The 21270-nt window shown below is 39.3% G+C and overlaps 3 protein-coding genes across 5 annotated transcripts; all 3 read left to right on the top strand.

Annotated features, from left to right (window-relative positions):
• The first annotated feature begins 2746 nt into the window (after window positions 1-2746).
• On the top strand, window positions 2747-4316 carry LOC110069704 (uncharacterized). 2 transcript variants are annotated; one of them, XM_020777237.2, is made up of 2 exons: window positions 2747-2891; window positions 3800-4316. In XM_020777237.2, exon 2 carries the CDS (start codon window positions 3807-3809, stop codon window positions 4254-4256), a length of 450 nt encoding a protein of 149 aa, XP_020632896.2. In that variant the 5' UTR covers window positions 2747-2891; window positions 3800-3806; the 3' UTR covers window positions 4257-4316. The 2 variants fall into 2 exon arrangements, with proteins under 2 accessions (XP_020632896.2, XP_089144838.1); XM_089288712.1 differs by having other exon boundaries at window positions 2747-2883.
• A 2009-nt stretch (window positions 4317-6325) lies between these two features.
• LOC110069740 (hemagglutinin/amebocyte aggregation factor-like) lies at window positions 6326-10631 on the top strand. 2 transcript variants are annotated; one of them, XM_089288714.1, is made up of 5 exons: window positions 6326-6409; window positions 8629-8852; window positions 9462-9653; window positions 9861-10056; window positions 10462-10631. In XM_089288714.1, exons 2-5 carry the CDS (start codon window positions 8639-8641, stop codon window positions 10499-10501), a joined length of 642 nt encoding a protein of 213 aa, XP_089144840.1. In that variant the 5' UTR covers window positions 6326-6409; window positions 8629-8638; the 3' UTR covers window positions 10502-10631. The 2 variants fall into 2 exon arrangements, with proteins under 2 accessions (XP_089144840.1, XP_020632941.2); XM_020777282.2 differs by lacking the exon at window positions 6326-6409 and adding an exon at window positions 7689-7794.
• Window positions 10632-11877: 1246 nt separating this feature from the next.
• LOC110069739 (hemagglutinin/amebocyte aggregation factor-like) lies at window positions 11878-15970 on the top strand. Its single transcript, XM_020777281.2, has 5 exons — window positions 11878-11964; window positions 13891-14114; window positions 14629-14811; window positions 15033-15234; window positions 15376-15970. Exons 2-5 carry the CDS (start codon window positions 13901-13903, stop codon window positions 15422-15424), a joined length of 648 nt encoding a protein of 215 aa, XP_020632940.1. The 5' UTR covers window positions 11878-11964; window positions 13891-13900; the 3' UTR covers window positions 15425-15970.
• Window positions 15971-21270: the final 5300 nt, after the last annotated feature.

The following is a 21270-nucleotide window of genomic DNA, read 5'->3' on the forward strand; positions in this document are numbered from 1 at the left end:
CGTACATGTTCCACTATAATGACCGCAGACGATCTTCCTCAATCGTTCTTACTGTTAGTCACCTGTGTCGTATATCATGAGAAAATGGTTTTCAATTAATCATGTGTCGGTCAGTCTTCTTTCAAAGCGTGGAAACGTTTCCAAATACCGTGAGTCCGACCCACGGTTAAAACCAATAACAATAAAACCTTAATAGCTCTTAAGTTGATAATTAATTCTTCCCTACCATGCTACCCAACCTCTACTTATTTCACTGTTTAATGTGTTTTATGATAAAAAAGAGTATACTATACCCAGCACCAAGATGCAGAGCAATACCTCTGTCTAGTTCTAAATATGTTGTCAAATGAATTCCATTTATGCATTCCAATTAGTTTTTCAATTTCGATTTCAACGTGATCTGGCTACAGATTTCTTAAATCCGAATAAATTATGCTGTTCATTCTGCAGCTGAAAAACGTTGGAATCAACTGAATAAACATTTTAATATCTTCTAGAATCAGGCACGTGTTTACGTCATGCATGTTTTTTCAAGAGTGTTGTGAGAGCTCTCAGCTGCCTTCATAGCGATTCATTTGAGTTACTGATAACATTTGTCTACGCAAATGCCATTTTCCTTCACGTCCGATTCTCAGTTAACACATTGTAATTAACTACTGACGAACTGGGTCACAAAAATTGAGAGTCAAACTTCTCTAGTAGTTATTATTAAATCCATTTATCGTTGATCCCACAGTTGAAGTTGGTAATTGTTTCAAGATACAAGTTCCTGTTAGAGAAATGATTAACGGTAGATGGGAACAACTATGAGCTTTGTGGTTTAGAGGCTTCAGGTGAAAGCAAACATTAATCAGCTGCATAACAATCGGATTCTAGCTTGATGTTCTAACAAAATGTTTCATAACTCTCCAAACAAACGTCTTCTTAATAAAGAGATTATTTGCTCCCGATTTCTATCGCATGATAGTGGGCGTAGTCCGGTCCGAGTTCACTATCACGGATAGATATCGGGAGCGGATAATCGAATTGTTTCAGTATAAATTCACTTACTAGTCCTTCAAAACTTACATAATAAAACTCAAACACGCAGCTGCCATTATGTTAACAACTGCACACTGCTAGGCTCCTGACTGTCAACAACAGAATAGATCGTGAGTAGTGTATGACCAGAATGAGAACGCCATGCGTGATAGAACCCGAGATAGAACGTTGAGAGATTCAGTCACACTAACATTGATTACGTGCCGCCCGATATATTGCCTTGTTTTACAGCGCCACTCACGCACTCGTTCACGTTTACTACGGATACAAATTTGTGCCGCTTTCCATTTGATAAAAATTTCTGATTTGAAATTCCGAAAATTTCGCGTGCGAATGGAACACAAATCTCTGGAAAAGAGGAAAACCTCAAGAGGTATACCCAAATTATCTTAACAGGAATTTCCATTCCATTTGCCAGTTTTCCTCTCGGAATTTCCGGAATTTTCGGTTGAATAGTTCGCATTTCAGAAATTCAACAATTATCGGATTTTCCGGAAGTTTTTCCAGGAAATTTTTCGTACCATTTGCTACCGTTTCGAAACATCCCGAATTTTTGGTTGAATGGAAAGCGACTTAAATTTTGTTTCAGCGAATTTTTCAAGAACAAATCAGAATCTCCCACATAAGCCACCACAACTGCCTTACATTCTGCACTAAAAATCACTCATAATTACCCTAATTGTGTCAGTTGTGAGTTGAATATTAAATTGTATGCTTGCATATAGTTCCAGAAATCGAAACGTTGTATCCTAAACTGAAACATGCACATTATTTGCTCACAAATAAAATTTTATGCGACAATTGAACCATGTATTTACATAATGATTTTATCCATTGCGCGAGGAGAGGTTGTGAGCTTGGTACCGAGGATAATGTTTTGCCCTCACCTTCGAAGGCAATACATATTTAATGATAACTTGTATTGATATTTTCACTTGGTGTTTTTCTGAGTTTAATAAACCGGCTATGTGTAATAATTTTCACATAGCCATTTTACTCCATGCTGTGTTTTGTATTGCCTTTACGAACAGAGCTCAGCACATATTTTATTTTGGCTAATTTTATTCTTGCAATTCTGCTTGAGGAGATTGAAGCATAAATATGAATTTATTCGTTCTTAATCGTTTCGGTAGTGATATAATTGCAAATCTATTCTTTGTGTCAACAGGTTTGGGAGAAAGCCGCGACCCGACCACTTACTCCTAAACCTGGGTGAGAGAGGACGCACGATATTAGACGAGATGACAGGCCTTTAACCAAAACACGCGTGACGTTTTGCGCATCGGAGGTGTAATTGCCTACACTTAAACAAAACTATGATACAGTTTCGCAAAAAATAATATTAGACACCTTGAGCAATTTAGCTTTTTTACTCATTAATAATACTTTGGCCAAATCCAAGTGAACATTGCCAGCTGTATTTACTCTTTTTTTTTCAAGAATAACTTTAGGGGCGTTTCGATATCAAAACCGAATAAATATTATTCCGCTTCGTATATCTCACTCTCAGAGAAAAATGTCGGATATCATCTTGTAAGGAGTTGCGCGAATTTTTACGGTGGTGTCAACATTTGTTTTATATTATACTGAACTAAAAGAAAAAAATTTCCCCGATATTTATGTTAACTACGTGTTTTTGTTTTAGTCCCAATGTGATATAGAAATTCTCAGCTGTGTTTAAACTTTTTGTTTGAGTTATGTTGATTACGAGTTCACGAAGGATATCCAGTTTTGTTGTTACTTACGCTGTTCGAAGTGGCTCGTTACTTCATTACAGGAGAAATTCTGAATCGAGGGAGGCATTATAGGCGGAGCAAAATTTGCTTTTCAAGACTAAGCCAGGTTGAAGAGTGAGTTTTTTCATCCGAATTCATCAGAATTTCTTAAGTATAAAACGTAACAATACTTCTTATTCATACACTGTCTTTCAATTCTGTTTTAATTCTTCATGTTGTTATAACTCAGAAGGTTTTGTGAATACTCAGTACTTGTGGGATAGGAAACTATTATTCGTCCGATTATTTCTCCACCAGAACCTCTAAGAGGAGTAAAAACTGGTTTGAAAAACAGATAGTTCGAGAGGTCAGGGGTAAAATTTAGTGTTCGAAAGAGGGAACGAAACAACTTATGGCTCGAGTTATCGGAGATTTAAATTATCGAGGGTTTCAGAAATCGGGATTCTACGGAGTTTTACTTTCCTTTTTGCTATTAGGCCATCGAAAATGTTTCCGGGAGTATTTTTTCCACATTCAGACTAAGAAATAAAACTAGCTGGGGCTATGGCTTGTGACTAAAATCGGCTCTGTTTGGCTTTACACAGCACCATGCATGCTTCATATTTTTCTTTCAAAGAATAATCCACCAAACTAAACTTGCGATATTCCTCGAGACACTGAAAAGACAGAAACAGAGCTAGATCGGTCAGGTTATGGGTGAATACTCTAGAGCCTCGTGTGCGTTCTTCGTGCGCCTTTCTCTGCTTTTCTCGGACCTCTTTCTAGCCCTTTGAATCGACGTATATTTGGCTCCGTCAAGAAACGATTGTCATTGAATCATTGCTTTTGCTGCCATTGTCCCAGAACATGAGCGAATATCAGGCAACAAATACTGCGAGAATAATATACCTTGCTTAAAAGTCTCACTCGCTTATGCTGGAGGTGCAAATGGCGAGTGCCCATGATTTCAATTTTGGCTTGCTGACGTACCGACTTTCTAACGCTTTGTAGTTGATTGCCTAATCATTTGCATTTTCTTTCAGAGTAAAGATGGCAAAGTTGGCATCTCTTTTAATAGTGGTGTTGATCATTGGAATGATTTCCAGTTCTGCTAATGGATGGACGTCGGGCAGACGTCGGCGACGATTTAGGATCAGGTTTCCACCTGTTCAGATTCCAAATCCAAAACCGGCTCCGGCTCCGGCTCCGTCTCCGGCGACAACCACAACGCAGGCCCCAACGACGACGACACAGCCCCCGACGACAACTCAGCCCCCGACGACAACTCAGCCTCCGACGACAACTCAGCCCCCGACGACAACTCAGCCTCCGACGACAACTCAGCCTCCGACGACAACTCAGCCTCCGACGACAACTCAGCCTCCGACGACAACTCAGCCTCCGACGACAACTCAGACCCCGACGACAACTCAGCCCCCGACTACCGCAGGCCAAGAAGAAATTGATTCTGATCTGCTTGAAATGTGTGAAGACTTATGAATGATTAAAAAATATAGGTCAACATTACCTTGTTTATTAAATATGAGAAGTTGACTGAAAGGTGCTGGTTTTTGTTTTACTGTTTTCTCTCGTTGGTTATATAGTCACAGAATTATCATTATAGCGAGAAAAAAATGCTACTAATATTTTTATCGGTTGTGATTTACCCCGTGCTTTATATATGTAACTGTTACTTTTTTCGCCATCACTTTTTCAGAAAACGTAGCCTGAGAATTACATGAGTTGAAACCAGTGTGTATAATAATCTCACCTTACCAGTTATCTTTATTGAGTTTATATGATACGGCCTATGTACATTAAATTATCTTAATTCAATCTCTGTACAATCAACAGCAAGGCTAAAAGATTTTAAAAAATTGCCAAAACACTGTTTCACGTGAATTCCTTGTGGAAAACCGATACATTCGAGATTTGTTTTTGTCTTCATTTCTCCTTCTATCTTTGCTATGGGATCGACGGCACGGTGGAGCGGACTGGATTCGATTACTGACAGTGGTCTTTCTGATATGGTATCCGAGCCAAGGCGCTTTAAGGATGGTTGGCATACAATCATCCCGGTCCGACTGGGTTGATCACCCTGGTCGTTTTAGATTGGTTCTAACCATCAAGACGACGTCGAATCGGGTGACGCACGCCACCACTGACTTGATAAACCAGGTGACTGGGACAATCACAGCCGGCGCCACCTGGGACGAAGACGGTTACATAGTCCATGCGCCTAAACAAATTTTAGAAGAAGAGGAACGTTTTTGCAAAGAAATTTATCAAGCTAAAAATGTCTGTTCAGAATCTGCCAATCTCGAGCATTTTTTTGACGACCTGAATACTCTCAAACAGGAAGAAGCACGGGACACCTGCGAAGGGCTGCTACGATAAAGCCCCGGCCAAATGATCACTACTTATCAACACAACATATCGCGACATTGTTGGCGCAGCATTTGCACTTAATTGCGGAATGTACAAATTCGCTGAGCCAATTTAAGCATAATAAAACACCTGTTTCCGACGGCTTTGCTATTGAGTTTAACTGGTTCTTCTGGAATGCCATTGGTCGAATCATGGTTGATAGCTTTAATAATGTTTCTGAAAATGGTAACATGTCAATCACACTAAAACTCGGTATTATATCGTTAAAGATGATTTCCAGTCCGTACTGCGCACTCTCTAGAGTTTGTTTGCGTTTTCTCTTTTGTTTCATGTAAGACATCACAAAATGTAAACATTTCGCAACTACTTACATGAAATAAATTCAAAGTTTCAAAACAACCGCCATTATGGATGCAATGCGGTCGAAGCTTTATGCTTCGTTCTTTCTCACATTACTTGATGAAACAACTTCGCAGCTATAAAAATCTATGAAGCTGTTGGAAAACGAATTTGAAAGGCCTCAAAGATAAGGTATGAGTTTGTAACGAATAACATCAATTCGCATTCCAAGTCAAGGGTAACCTGTAATGGCCAAGCACTCCACACTTCAATAAAGTCTTTCCTTCATTCATTCATTCTCCATTCCGGAGGAGTAGCAGCAATTCCTGTTGCTAGGAAAACTGGAATAAGCTTTGTTGTTGTCAAGTAGTTGACCTCAATGCAGACTTTATGTAGCGCTCTTTTGTGATGCTCATATCTTGTCAACCTTTGTCTACATTTAGTATTTATTATTATACATTGAACTCACTATCTCTTTTCTGATTGGCCGAAAGCGTACAGTGAGTTTTCGAAATCAGCGCCTATGACGTCATCTAGCTGCAGATTATACATTAATCATGTTCGTTCAATGTATAAAACTATTAGATTCGGTTTTTGTGATATCCAGAATAATCTAGGTCTCGGTAAGGGTTATCAGCCGAAACCTTCAACCTCTATCCTCGACCTTGATTATTCTGGATATCACAAAAACCTCATCCAATAATTGTTTATTATTCACAACAAAAGTTAAACGCCTGCCCCTTTTATTTTACACGTTGTTGACACAATCATTTGATGTTTGAAAGAAGGAAAATTAAATGTCCGAAAAAACAAACAGCTGAAGTTGCCACCTCATTTAAGGAAAGTAAAGTTCATTAGTAAAGGACAAGAGCTGTGCCTGAGGTGGAAAGCTCTCGCTTTATTCCAGGAGTATATCGAATATTAAGGTAGGTACCCCATGTGATAAGCTATCATTTCTTATCCATAAACCACTTGGTATAAACTAGTTATTAATTTGGTTTGCAAACATTCGAATAAATTCCCAATTTCTCTGGTAAATTCGACGGTGAAATCTTGCAAACCTGTCCTTACTAGTACTTACTTAGAACGGCTTTGAAGTCTTGGTGTATATATATGCGGTCGAATATTAGTTCGTGTCATAAAAGGTCATGGCTAGAAAGACTCCCTGCCAGGGAAGGGAGGGGGCCGTTACTAATTTCACGAGTTATGCTGTTCAGCTGTAAGTGGATTTTTGCGACAACCCAAGCCTTATGAAACGTTACGGTACCTCTTAGCACTGGCGTCTATTTTTCTATGTTATTGACCTTATATTATGATGAATTGAGAGATTTCGAGCTTATTTTTCGAATTCTGAGAATTGCAACATCACATCTCTCCACGTTTTGAACGTAACCCGCAATGTTCTTCTGTTCAAAGGGCTCACTAGTGAAGATGCCCTAACACACTTTTTTCAACGTAAGTATTTTTTTAAAGAAAATATTTTCACATGTTGCACTGTAGTTTTGCAATAACTCCAGCCATATGAAACGATGACCGAATTGATAGCTTTCGAGTTTGATTTTCGACTGAAATGAGCATTTTAACAGACGATCTCCTTGCCTTTTGAACGTCACACAGAATCTATTTACCTCCCCTTCGAGGATAAGATAAGATAAGTAAAGGGAGCCTAACACGCGCTTTACAACGCTAGGCTTTTTTACAAAAAAAATTGTTTGTCTCCGCCTGTTAAAACATGGTTTTTTTGGTCGGTCGAAATGGAATGTCAACCCCAATTTGCTTAAGGTAAATGTTCTGACGTCAGATTTGATATTACAACTGCATGAATGACAACCTTGTCAGTTTCGTATTTCACTGAGTAACCAAGAGTTACCGGGCAATTGCAAGAGATTTAGTTAAGAACTAATACAACGCTGACCTTCGTCCGTATTTTCTGTTGTTGTTGTGTTATGTTTGCTTTTTTTAACCGAAACTATCAAAAACAACGACTTCATTCTTAAAAATTTTAGAACGGCTTATTTTATTAGCATTCGAGTGCAGTAATACGGAGCCGATATTAACTGAGTGACGTCATCATACAGAAAGGAGCTGCCTACTTCTTTGTTAATCTCATAAACAAATATATCTACAGAGTTATTACTTGAAACATTTACAATTAAAAGGCCACATATGGTTGACAAGAACGGCCAAAACATTCCAGTGTAATTAATTCACCATGACGAGCAAATAACACTTAATGAGCATTCCTTTGGTGTTTAGACACCGATATCAACACAGAAATCATCTGCTCTGTTTCCTGTACATGTTTCACCAGGTTTGAAAATTCTACGTTATTTAACGATCAGTGATAAGCTTCTTGGATGTTTCTGTATGCTTCTCGTTTTGATTTTGTGAGCAGTAAGAAGGTGAAAAACGTTTATCCAAAAACGTAATGTCCTCAACTTGATAACGCCTCGTCGTAAGTTTGCAGACAGTTTTAAAGATGTATTCTCCTGGAAGTTTGGATGTTTTATTTGACAGTGCACAACCCCATCGCAATATGCATTTAACATTTTAACGCACATTCTGCAGGATGTCTGGCTTGTAACAATGATGCTCGGTGATATGGCGATCAGCATGGACTTTCTCCGTAACTCGCTAAAACAAAGTCAGTTGTTGAGATTATGAGATTCCCAAGATCAATTGGTTATTAATTAATGTTAAAAACAGAAACCAAATTACAATTTGAAGCGACTCTTTTAACATATTGTACTTCAGTCTTACCTCATGAAACTTTAGCCTATCTTTGAATTTTGCATACCTTATAATAAAGGCTACTGCAGGAGAACATTTTCAAATGCCATCGACCTAAACCTGTTTTTTTTCTAATTCTTCTTGTTCTTCTAATTTTTTTTTTTTCACGACATTGCCTCGCAAAAGAAACGTGAATAAAAAAAGTACAACAAATGAGCAAAACAAAACAAAAATGCTTATTGCGCCGTTTGAACAAAGTTTATAATGAGCGTGATCTGGAGCCTTTAGTATTTCGAATTTCGCTATTCCAAAATGAAAATCCCTTATCTATGCAAAAAAAACAGTTGTTTTTTTTTCAGTCAAAAATACTGAATTAAACAAAGAACGTTCCAATTTCTTTTCTCATTGGTGACAGTGAATTCGTCATGTCACGTGGTTGGATCTTCTTTTGGATCGCACTCTTTTGCCAGGGGCTCACATGGGGCCGTGGTGCCCAGTCCCAAACTGGCAAAGCCAAAGAAACGTCGCCAGCATTAAGAAAACGTTGGTGGTTCATGAAAACATGCTCAGGAGATAAGCCTGGAGGACATGCATGGAATAACGATTGGGATGCGCCCTTCAGCTTTGAGTGTCCACCAGGTTGGTTCATCTTAGGAACTGGTCAAAGAGTGTAAGGGGGGGAGGGGGGTGTGCCGGAGCATTTGAAAAGATGGTGACTAAAAAACAGATGACCCACCCCTTCCATTTGGCACAAAAACCGACCAACCCACCCCTAAATGAAGGTTGAAAATCACATGACCCACCCGCTATAAAACATGACATTTTGGTTGCATAATCCCAAAAAATTCACATTTTGTGTATGAACTTGTAGTGTTATTTACGTTTTAGATGTATTACTTTACAATAACACAAAAGCATCTAAAAATAATATTGTTTCCCTTTACTCTTGCAACTTTAAGTCATGTCCATAAATTCTATAAAAACCTTGACCGTGAGCCTTGCACACCCAGCTTCCAGCCTGGTTCGCGTGGAATAGTGATCCATCTCGAAAAAGGCTGTAGTGAGCAATATGGAATGTTTACTTTAATTATAAATTCCCAGGCATGCATATAGCTCTAAAGGCCCTCTGTTTTGCACTCTTTTTTTCTAATTCTATCATTCACTTGAAAAAGATTCATTCATTCTAATAGCCTGTTATAATGCCAAGCAAGGCCAAGAAAGTAAGTTGCTCTCTGCTTTGTCTTGCAGCTCAGTCCATTTCATCGATCTACAGTATTTTTAGGGACTGTAGGCGTGACCGTTTGTTTGAGTTTAAGTGCAAACACATCTCTGCTGGTGGTTACTATACTTACCATAGTAACCATTGCCAATGGACCAGCTACGTCAACAATTTCGATCAGCCAATCAAACACAGGTGTCCCGATGGGCAATTTTTGGCTGGTAAGTAACTTGAGTCCATAGTGCCTTGAATTATTTTAAGTAGAATAATTGGTTGATAAATTTAGATAGGAGTGTGTTGGTGTCCAAGCTGCGCATATGCGTAAGGGCGTGATCACGCGATCGCTCGAGTGCCCTGAATTCTGGGCTAGTTGTGTGCGAGCAAGTTTCTGAAAAATGTTCTTTGCTTGAACTTTTTTCCTCTAACAGGTGTTGAGTCGTATCATCAAAATTACCAAGAAGATCGCAGGTTTAAATTCAAGTGCTGTGGATATGTACATTCCTCGCACTATCGCTCTTGCTACAAGACGCCGTATGTGAACAACTGGAGAGGAGTGTTGCACTATGAGGTCCCGAACTTTCACTATCTTGTTGGGGCTGAAAGTGTTCACTGGAACAGTAAAGAGTAAGTAAAATCCTTTTCAGCCTTGTTTTGGTCACCTAGGTGCTGGGGAAGCCACAGGGAGCCCTTCTTCTTCTTCTTCTTCTTCTTCTTCCTCCTCTTCTTCTGCTTTCGCCTTTATGTTCTATTTATTTGGACCATATCCTTATTTCTTATGCAATACAAGATAAAATGCCTTACCCGCCTCATTTATTATTTCAAGTATCCTTCGCACATTCCATACCTAAAATTCGCTTCTTGTGTCCGTTTCACTTGTTTTAGATATGGTTCTGGATTTCCCCCTCGCCCCCCTCTCCACTCGCTATTATCGCCGGTACCAGCATTGGTACGTGTGTCTTCGAGAATGCTAAGTTAATCTTTATCCCATTATGAAAAATAAATACTAATTCCGCCCTTAACCTCTTTCAGGGATCGCCGCTGGAAGTTTGAAGTGTGCAAGATGCCATAGATCATAATCAACAGTCGTAGTAGTCAGCAGTCTCTCTCATTCATCTAAATCTTTTACGTAGCTATCACTAGGGACCAATCCTTTCCGAGCCTCAAGCACTGTTTTTAAATTAAAAAAACCTGCATGTGGATGTGTGTTTCTTCACTCGGACCGTCGTTGGAACCTTGTAGTTGTATGAATGGCTGCCCCTTGGTCTCTCAAACATGACAAAAGAGATTTGTTTTAGTCATAGCTTCTCTTCCTATCTTCGTAAAGGGGAGGTGCCTTGGGCGAAAATTGATCAGCGCTTAGGAATCCGCGGCACGGTCGAGCGGACCGGTTTCCATTCCTGATAAGGGGTCTTTCCAATATGGTATCTGAGCCAAGGCTCTTTAAGGTTGGTTTCCATACAATCATCCCGGCCCGACTGGGTTGATCACTCTGGTCGTTTTAACTTGGTTCTCACCATCAAGACGATGTCGACAAAGGGGATGATTCAGAACGCTAACGATTGCTTAGCTCACTTTTAATTCAATTTTGACAATCGGACAAAACGTGAGGGATCATCACTGATTTGTTAGAAGCCATTGTCAGGTGACTGGGACGATCACAAATTGAAAACACTGTGTCATTTCCAACAGGACCATATAAAAAAGACGGCCGTTTCTCTTAATTAAAATTGAAAACTCGGCCAGCGCACTGAGATATTGATACAACATGTAGACTTATGAAGCAGTGCCTAAAGTAGAATCTTACAAGCTCAGCTGCCGACCACTGACGGCACGGTCTAGACATAAAGAGCCTCCAATGTTGTAGCAACATAGATTTAAACTGGAACGAAGATTTTTATCTCTAGTTTTAAGATATGTTTTTACGAGATTTCCGTCTTTTATTTCGTAAAAAACGCTCAGTCGGATCAACGTTTTTTGCTCCCCGAAAGTAGCGAACCCCCGAAAATAAGGAGCCTCAAAGGCTTCTAATCCCCAAAGTAACGAGGGTCGTTACTCTTGGAAGTTTACGGAATACGACCGGTACGTGCCGGGGAATTAACAAGCCAAAATTCGGGGGAGGGTAACCTGTAATTAATGGCCAAGCACTCCATCCTGGGGGAGTAGCAACAATCTTCTTTGCTAGGAAAACTGGAATAAGCTTTGTTGTTGACCAGCGGTTGACCTCAATGCAGACTTTATGTAGCGCTCTTTCGTGATGCTCATATTTTGTCAACCCTTGTCTGCATTTAGTATTTATTATTCACAACAAAAGTTAAACGCCCCCAGGATTCCCTGACTTGCCCCTTTTCTTTTACACGTTGTTGACACAATCATTTGATGTTTGAAAGAAAGAAGATTAAATGTCCGAAAAAACAAACAGCTGAAGTTGCCACCTTATTTAAGGAAAGTAAAGTTCATTAGTAACTGACAAGAGCTGTGCCTGAGGTGAAAGGCTCTCGCTTTATTCCAGGAGGACATAGAATATCTTTTAAGGTGAGTATCAGATGGGATACATTATCATTCTTTACCCATAAACCACTCCGTATCAATCACTAGTTATTACTCTGTTGAGTAGACATTCCAATTAAGTTTGCTATAAGCTTTGCAGAATTTGCAATTTCTCTGTTAATTTCGGAGGTGAAACCTTGCAAAGCTGTCCTTTATTACGCGGTCTATTAAGAAACTACGCATCCTTAATTAACATTACAACGGCTTTGAAGTCTTGGCTTATTGTGTGAGATCTTACTTCATAGCATAGAATGTCATTTCTAGGAAGACTCCCAGACAGGGAAGGGAAGTGATGGTTACTAATTTCACATTCAAGTTCCACTATAGTCTTTTTGCGACAACCCCAGCCTTATGAAACGTTACGGTATTTCTTAGCATTGAGATTGGCGCCTACTTTTCTTTGTCGTTGACCTTATATCATGATGAAATGAAAGATTTCGAGCTTATAAGCCGGAATCTATCTTCCTCTGGTTAACCACTGAAGATGTCCTAACATTTTCCTCAGGCAACGTAAACATTTTTTTTAAGGTAATATTTTTTCACCGGCTGGTAAAAAATCGTTTTGTTGGTCGGTCGAAATGGAATGTCAACCCCACTTCGCGTAAAGTAAATGTTCTGACGTCAGATTTGATGAATGACAACCTTGTCAGTTTAGTATTTCACTGAGTAACCAAGAGTTACCGGGCAATTATAGTAAGAGGTTACAGAAAGCGTTATAACTAAAAAAACTCTGTCCTACGTCCATACTTTCTGTCGTTGTTGTTTTTTGTTTATTGGCTTACTTTTTTTACAATGAATATCAAAAACAGCAACTTAGCCCCTAAAAATTTAAGAAAATGTTCTTTTATTAGCATTTAAGGGCAAGATACGGAGCCGATATTTACTGAGTGACGTCATCATACAGAAAGGACCGGCCTACTTCTTAGTTAACTTTAAAAATAAATATATCTACAGAGTTATTACTTGAAACATTTACAATTAAAAGGCCACATTTGGTCGGACAAGAACAGTTAAAACATTCCAGTGTAATTAATTCACCATGACAAGCAAACAACACTTTATGAGCATTCCTATGGTGTTTAGACACCGATATCAACACAGAAATCATCTGCACTGTTTCCTGTACATGTTTTACCAGGTTCGAAAATTCTACGTTATTTAACCATCAGTGATAAGCTTCTTGGATGTATTCACGTGACCTGTATGCTTCTCATTTTGATATTGTGACCAGTAAGAAGCTTAAGAACTTTTAACCAAAATATAAGGTCTTCAACTTGATAACTCTTCGTCATAAGTTTGCAAATCGTCTTTTGGATGCTTTATTTGGCAGTACACAAACGCATCGCAATATGCATTAAACATTTTAACGCACATTCTGTAGGATGTCTAGCTTGTAACTATAATGCTCGGTGATATGCGATCAGCATAGACTTTCTCCTTAACTCGCTAGAACGAAGTCAGTTGTTGAGATTATGAAACTCACGGTAATCGATTCCCAAGATCAATTGTTTATTTATGTTAAAAAACAGAAACCAACTTACAATTTGAAGCAATTCTTTTAGCATATTCTATTTCAGTCTTATGAAACTTTAGCCTATTTTTGGAATTTGTATACCTTATAATTAAGAATACTGCAGATAGATGTTTTCAAATGCCATTTTTTATGATATTGCTCCGCAAAAGAAACTGGAATAAAAAAAGAAGAAGAAATACGCAAAACAAAACAAAAATCCTATTGAGCTCTGCGATGTAGTTAGCATAAAAGTTCTCTTTATGGTTTTGCTTTCATTTATGAACAACGTGAACCGGGTTTCGGAGCGCTTTATCCCGAGAAGAAAAACGGTTTTTTTTCCTTCCAAAAATACTGAATTAGACAAAGAACGTTCCAATTTCTTTTCTCTTTGGTGACAGTTAATTCGTCATGTCACGTGGTTGGATCTTCTTTTGGATCGCACTCTTTTGCGAGGTGCTCACATGGAGCCTTGGTGCCCAGTCCCAAACTGGCAAAGCCAAGGAAACGTCGCCAGTATTAAGAAAACGTTGGTGGTTCATGAAAACATGCTCAGGAGATAAGCCTGGAGGACATGCATGGAATAACGATTGGGATGCTCACTTTCGCTTTGAGTGTCCACCAGGTTGGTTCATCTTAGTCCGCTGACGCTAATGAGGAGCGTTTTGCATAGGAACATCTTTCGTAAGCAATATATGGGATGATGAACGGGTGACTAAATACTCCAATAGAAATAGTAAAGTTTGGTTGTCTGACGTTTCGATGTTGCTGACTCTATCCGCGCGAAAGTATTTACGTGAGATCAGAAGCAACTGTCTATTACACTAGTTCCACAAATTTATATTCAAACCGCGATAAAACTGTCATTTTTACCTTAACAATGATGTCAGCAACATCGAAACGTCGGACAACTATAATTTTACGATATATGGAATGCTCACTTTAATCATAAATTCTCAGGCATGCATAGAGTTCGAAAAGCCCTTTATTTTGCAAAGCGCTACCTCATGCTTTAATAGTAGATTTTTTTTCGTATTTTATCATTCATTTGACAAAGATTCATTCATTCAGTGAATAGAATATTATAAGAATGTCAAGCTAAGCCAACAAAGTCAGTTGCTGTCTGCTTTGTCTTGCAGCTCAGTCCATTTCATCGATCTACAGTATTTTCAGGGACTGTAGGCGTGACCGTTTGTTTGAGTTTAAGTGCAAATACACCTTTGCCGCTGGTTATTATGGTAACCACTGCCACTGGACGGGCTACCTCAACGATTTTGATCAGCCAATCAAATTTAGGTGCCCCGATGGGCAATTTTTGGCTGGTAAGTAACTTGGCTCCATGGTGCTTTGAATTATTTTGAGTAGAATGATTGGTTGATAAATTTAGATAGTGAGCGTGCGGGTGTAAAGTGGGCAAACTGAATCGGGGCAGATGCGTAGGGGCGTGATCACATGATCGCTCGAGCGACCTGAATTCTAAGCTAGTTGTGTGGGAGCAAGTTTTTAAAAACATTTCTTTTCTTGAACTGCTTTCCTCCAACAGGTGTTGAGTCGTATCATCAAAATCATCAAGAAGATCGCAGGTTTAAATTCAAGTGTTGTGGATATCCAAATCCACAGCATTATCATGTAAGCTCCTGCTACAAGACTTCCGAAGTGAACAACTGGAGAGGAGTGTTGAACTATGAGGTCCCGAACTTTCACTATCTTGTTGGGGCTGAAAGTGTTCACTGGAACAGTAAAGAGTGAGTGAAATACTTTTCAGTTTATTGTTTCGGTCACCTTGGTGCTAAAGGAGCGATAGTGTCCATACGAGTACATACGATTACATACGAGTGAAATACGAATGAATAGTTAATACTAATTCGACCCTTAACCTCTTTCAGAGATCGCCGCTGGAAGTTTGAAGTGTGCAAGATTCCAGCTGAGCCATAGATCATGACCAACAGTCGTAGTAGTCAACAGTCTATCTCCTTCATCTAAATCTTTTACGTAGCTATCAATAGAGACCAACCCTTTCACAGAATCATGCATGTTGAGCGAATGTATCCGGAAAAAATAAATTAAAAGAAAACGAAAAAATGAGAAAAAAACTGTATGGACGTGTCTGTGTGTTTCTCCACTCGGCCCCTCGTTGGAATCTCTGTTGCAGTTGTATGAATGGCGGCCCCTTGGTCTCTCAAACATGACGGAAGGAGCCTTAATTTTATTGTACCAAGTGTAGCTACGAATACTTATTCTCCTTGCTGATTTTAGTATATTTGTTATGACAATATAGTGGTATATTACATGTAAGAGGGTATCCTCACAACATAGACATTGATAGTACTTCGAAAGGACTTTTTTTTAAGAATTGCCGAAAGTAACTATTTGAGGAAGAGGGAAACCTACTGCTGAAGTATTGATAAACTAGATAGAGTTGTTTGTTTCTGCAGTCTGAATGCTAGTTTCCTCTTAGAAATAAAAGTCTATTACAACAAGGCCACACGTTTTACTATACTCGTGTTTCAACCTGTAGGACGAAGAAGAGCTTTGCTTCTACCCTTGGACATATGGGTTATTGACCGAGCATGGGATCAAGATGGCTGGATATTGACCAAGTTGTTTTTTTTTTTTTGAAAAGGACGATGCAAATGTTTAACCACCTTGACCGAACAAGCTCGGTCACTGAAGGGTTTATTATAAGGCAAAAGAACACTAAAAATCCCGGTCTTAATAACGTTTTTGACATTGAAACGGCCGCCAAAGATACTTTTGTGACGGGGTAGGAATGGAGGAGAGGAGGGAGGCTTACACGATTTACAGCGCGTCGTAAAAAGACGGAGAAAAGACGGTACAATGTACGAACAGCCTCCACTTCTTTGATTTCTATGATTAGGTCTCCGTCCACACCAATTCGTCACGAAAACGCAGCTTTTCGAGAAGGTGGCAAAGGGTCTTTTGCGTGACGCGTGATCGCCCCAAAAATAGCAGCATGATGCGTGATTGAGACCAAATTAGCCGTGTGACGCGGGACAGGACATCATGACGTGAAGCGTGATTTGCTATTTTACAAGTACGTGATGCGTGATTTACCAGTTAGATTTCCGTGATAAGTGAACGACCTTTGAACTAGAAGGATAGCATTCATTCAAAGTAAATAGTAAATAGAGCCTTTAAAATGATCATCAAATCGTGGCAGACGTGACACCATTTTCTGGTCCTTTTCGCCCTTTTCTTGACCTCTGATGTCTTTGATCTTCGTGGATCTCATGGTACTATAGGTCCAAACATGCAGTTGTGATACAATTTATAGGAATAAGTCAATTGAAAATAGTTAAACTTTGTACAAGGACTATGACCGATCATTTTTGGCATTGCATCAGACCAAGAGAATATGACACACGATATCCCAATCCGGCTATCGGATCGTATAAAGGTCTGAACAATTTTCGCCCAAAAGGGCTGAAACGATAACACACGTTAGAGTTTGGTGTCACTTTATACCGCTCGAGAAGACAGTTGTGTAAGGTGTGTAAGCAGCGAGAGACTACACAAGGGAAACGTTTGTTTGCCACTTAATGAAGGTCGTCATAAAGACCTAACTGAATTCAAAAGCCACGTTATATCCTTTACAGACATAAAAACGTTGCCGCACAGAAAAGGATTTGCAGGTGTAAAGCTTTGACACAAATATTGCCTTATATTAGAGCATGCATATGACAAAGGTGGCGTAGACGTCTAATCAATTCGTACACAAGATCTCCGCCAACTTAGCCTGTGAACAGGCTCCCGATTGTTTTATAGGGGAATAATAAAAATGTTTAACAAAACTAGTGGCTTGTCGTTGTACACCTGGATGGATGTCATGAATTTCCTTTTAGGTATGCGAATCACATCATGGTCCTGGCATTTGATAATAAATTGCATACCCAAGATCTGGATGTCATGAATTTCCTTTTGGGTTCGTGAATCCCACACAGATGGTCTCTTACTAATGAATAACAAGAGTTTTAAATGTGTTGGCCACCGGGTCAGGCTTCGTGATGATGCTAGTAACATATAACGAATGTTCAACTTGATCGAAGTCCTTAAAGAGTTCCACTCCTAAATATTTATTTTGTTTACGGTGTTTATCTATGGTGCATTTTTCCTTCGCAGGACGTCCTCCGATTTTTTCTCTTTGGACTCATTGAAGAACACCGTCTGATTATTGACTTGATTAGGAGCCTAGGAAACTTAGCCCGGTCGTCCACACTTCACCGCAGAAATTTAAAAACGCAACAATCACCGGTCGTTTTATGTTTTTGTTTGAGGAAATCACGGCCAGGGAAATCACTGGTTCTCCTGATCCTATCTTGTCCGAAAAGGTCCGTTTTAAAATGTTTTCCGTCCACACGAAAACTCAAAGCCGGCGTTTTCAAATTCCTCCGGTTTGAAGAGCGTTTTCGAAAAGCTCCGTTTTCGTGATGGATTACTGTGGACCTTAGGCCTAACCGTAGAAACAAAGCGGTATATGCATTTTTAAATTCCTCCGACGTAGTGTGGACGGAATCTGGAGCAAACCACGACGTCAATGAGCACCACCAAACAAAAGGTTTAATGAGCAAGCCAAAGGCTGTACAAGTGTGTTCAGTAAACCTTTTACATTTCATAGCCGTCCTCTGCAAAACAAGAACGCAAAATGCCACGAACGTGAACGATGAGTCGAACTGCTAATTTTCGTATTCCCATTTAGAATTGAACGCTGTCATTACATATTTAGCCTGAGCGAGGTTTTAGAACCATAGGCATCCTGGACAAATTCAATTTTACAAGGCGTTGTCCTCGGCGTCGCCGTCGTCATTGTTAAGGTCCCTATATTTGCATCTCGGATGCTGGAAGGTCGATACACTTGTTTAACGTGGGGTCTGTCATTCTAAGTGGCTGCTTTATGCTTTGCTCATGTTTTATCCCAATACCAGTCGAATGCAGACGAGAGTATCGTGTAAAAACCGTAAGCTGAAAAATCACATAAATTGCAGCTCTTTGCCAAGGTTCTTTTTAATTCAGCGATTAAGTTGTCGAGCGTTTCGGTAGGAAGTTTTTCCCTCCTGCTGAAACAATCTCGTTTAGGTTACTTCGCCGATGCAATACCTTTTCATCTTCCCCATTACTGCAATCGTCTACATCTTCTTCTTCAGTATAGCTTAAGGCTTTGAACACTTAAAGGCCATCGTCATCAATAACGTCCTTGAACATGGCGAGTTGATACTCGACGCTTTCCCGCTCCAAACCAAGTAATTATTATAGTATTTCTCTTTCCATAGCTTCCAGTTCTCGGGAATCTCGCTACTTAATTGACCTCAAATCTAAATGTTGCGGAGACAATGATATCTAATAGAATAACATTAAAAATTGTGATGCTTTACGCTCGTAGGCATTCGTAGACGGTGGACGTTGTCGACGAATTTGAACTACCCTTTCGCTGCAACTTGTAATATTAGATGGCAGAGAGAACCTTAAACGAACGTAACTGCTGTAACTCAAGATACACAAGGTGAACGCGTATTTTAATATATAACTGCATGTATAGCATAAATTACAAAGCTGTTGCAGAACATAAGCGTGCATATAAAGAATGTTTGGCAAATTAGCATATCATAACCTTAAATTACGGCATGTCCGCCATTTTGAATAATCAAATCCGGCCGGTGTCAGAAACTCGTTTGTCCAGTTTGGCTATGACGTCAGTCCTTTCTCATTGGCTCACAGCCAAGCCTTTTGTTCTTTCGCTTTATAAGCGCCACACCACCCGGATGGTTGGGCGGCTAGTTAACTCCACCGCAGTATACAGTATACGCCATGCTGGTGCCCATCCGTATGGGCATTAAATAATAATACATTAAAATAATACTTTTTCTAAGACATGAACTGTTCAGATAGCCAAGTTCCCCGAAATAAGTCACTTTTTTAACCATTATGACAGCTCTGTAGGCCCTCATATAAATGCCACGTCACGCAAAAGCTTAGAAATTCAAGCGTAGTGTATCACAAAACCAAGAACCCATTCGGAGCGAAAATTTGTATGAATATTAGTTTTCAGCTGCTCTTATACATCATTTAAGTAAAATCTCAGGAAGATCAATAGTTTTGTAGTTCGAATTTTAGTGACGTCATGTGAAAACCAGCTATACCTCACATCTTACATCTCATTAATCCCCCACATATACCTACACATCCTACATCTCATTAATCCCCTACATATACCTACACATCCTACATCTCATTTACCCTCACATATACCTACACAGCTTTCATCTTATAAATTCCCAACATATACCTACACAGCAATACATTTCATTAATCCCCTACATATACCTACACAGCCTACATCTCATTTATCCCGCATATATACCTACACAGCTTCCATCGTATTAATTCTCAACATATACCTACACAACCCACATCTCATGAATCTCTAAAATTTACCACATAAATAAAGCTTTTACTTACTTTACTTACTTACCTTCACAGTTTGCATTTCATTAAATCCTTTCTAGAGTCATTACTCACTATATTCAGTGGTTATTAACTCATGTAGAACCAAGTGGTCTTAAGATATCTTGTAACAAGTAAATTGACTATCGCTATTCAAATTATCCGTTCACTTGTAGCCTGGGAACAGGTTCCCGGTGGGGTTAATGGGTTTAGTGCGAACTAGCCAAGTGTGGTCTAGGGCGAGCGGGGAGAGCCGAGAGCGAAATGGTGACGAGTCGAGGGGGAGCGCAATTTGCGGAATTCTTTTTTCGCGCTTAACGGCTCGCTTCGCTCGCCGGATTTTTTTTCCGCCCTCGCTGGGAGCCTGTTCGCAGGCTAGTTCACTTGCGTTCAGCCATTCGAACGGATACCGTATTTTCGCGTGAGAGGTCACATATTTGCCGATGCATTTTTGCGGTTGTGGTTTTTTTTTTTCTTTTAACGACGCTTTTAGTGTCGAGAAAGTAAAATTGGCGATGTACTTACTTCTTTTTACATGATGCGTGATGGGTGAAAAAAATTACCCGTGATGCGTGATTTAATAGAAAAATTCAGCGTGATGCCGGATTGGTACCCCACCTTTGCCACCCTCTTTCGAGAACATTCTTCACACCGGAGGAATTTGAAAACGCTGTCTTTGCGTTTTCGTGTGGACGGAAACATTTTGAAAAAGTCAAGAGCTTTTTGAACACGATGACGTCATGATAATCATGTGATTTCCCTGTTCGAGTTTTCATTTATCTAAAATGAACGGTGATTGGTGCGTTTTCAAATTTCTTCGTCGGCGTAGTGTGAACGAGATCTTACACCGCATTGTTGGCTTAAATTTCCAATTCTCTCAACAAGAATAATAGAAATTAAAAGAGTAAAGTAGAGAGGATTGAGACTTTAATAGTAATGAAAGTACTCTGTGAAGCAGCGCCGTTGGAGTCTGTGGAATGCAAAACTGATCAATTGCCGTATTAATTTGTCATACCGTCAATGTCAAATTTCCGTCATTTACGCCAGGATATTTGTTGATTCCATTCTTGATGTTATATAAAGTTATATAAAAATATGGATTAATACTTTCAAATAATACAAATGAATATAGGAAAAGTTTATATATTTGAGCTGCGGAGAATGATATGAAGATATGATTGATCATCGCAGTTATACACGCAACTTAAGTAGTTGTGAAATTTTTTTCAGGCTTTAATTTCAATGTTTAATGTGTTTAATGTGTTTAATGTGTTTAATGTTTAATGTTTAATGTTTAATGTGTTTAATGTGTCCAATTTGAT

Source organism: Orbicella faveolata, unplaced genomic scaffold (assembly GCF_042242905.1).
Source record: "Orbicella faveolata isolate gen_17 unplaced genomic scaffold, um_ofav_v1 contig_2, whole genome shotgun sequence".
NCBI classification, from domain to species: domain Eukaryota; kingdom Metazoa; phylum Cnidaria; class Anthozoa; order Scleractinia; family Merulinidae; genus Orbicella; species Orbicella faveolata.

What these genes read in the sequence shown, in the direction of transcription:
- LOC110069704 (XM_020777237.2), top strand. Translation starts at nt 3,807, where the DNA reads ATGGCAAAGTTGGCATCTCTTTTAATAGTGGTGTTGATCATTGGAATG.
- LOC110069740 (XM_089288714.1), top strand. Translation starts at nt 8,639, where the DNA reads ATGTCACGTGGTTGGATCTTCTTTTGGATCGCACTCTTTTGCCAGGGG. An exon ending in CGATGGGCAATTTTTGGCTG is followed by an intron (nt 9,654 to 9,860) that starts GTAAGTAACTTG and finishes TTCCTCTAACAG; the next exon opens with GTGTTGAGTCGTATCATCAA. An exon ending in GTTCACTGGAACAGTAAAGA is followed by an intron (nt 10,057 to 10,461) that starts GTAAGTAAAATC and finishes AACCTCTTTCAG; the next exon opens with GGATCGCCGCTGGAAGTTTG.
- LOC110069739 (XM_020777281.2), top strand. Translation starts at nt 13,901, where the DNA reads ATGTCACGTGGTTGGATCTTCTTTTGGATCGCACTCTTTTGCGAGGTG. An exon ending in TCGCTTTGAGTGTCCACCAG is followed by an intron (nt 14,115 to 14,628) that starts GTTGGTTCATCT and finishes TTTGTCTTGCAG; the next exon opens with CTCAGTCCATTTCATCGATC. An exon ending in CGATGGGCAATTTTTGGCTG is followed by an intron (nt 14,812 to 15,032) that starts GTAAGTAACTTG and finishes TTCCTCCAACAG; the next exon opens with GTGTTGAGTCGTATCATCAA.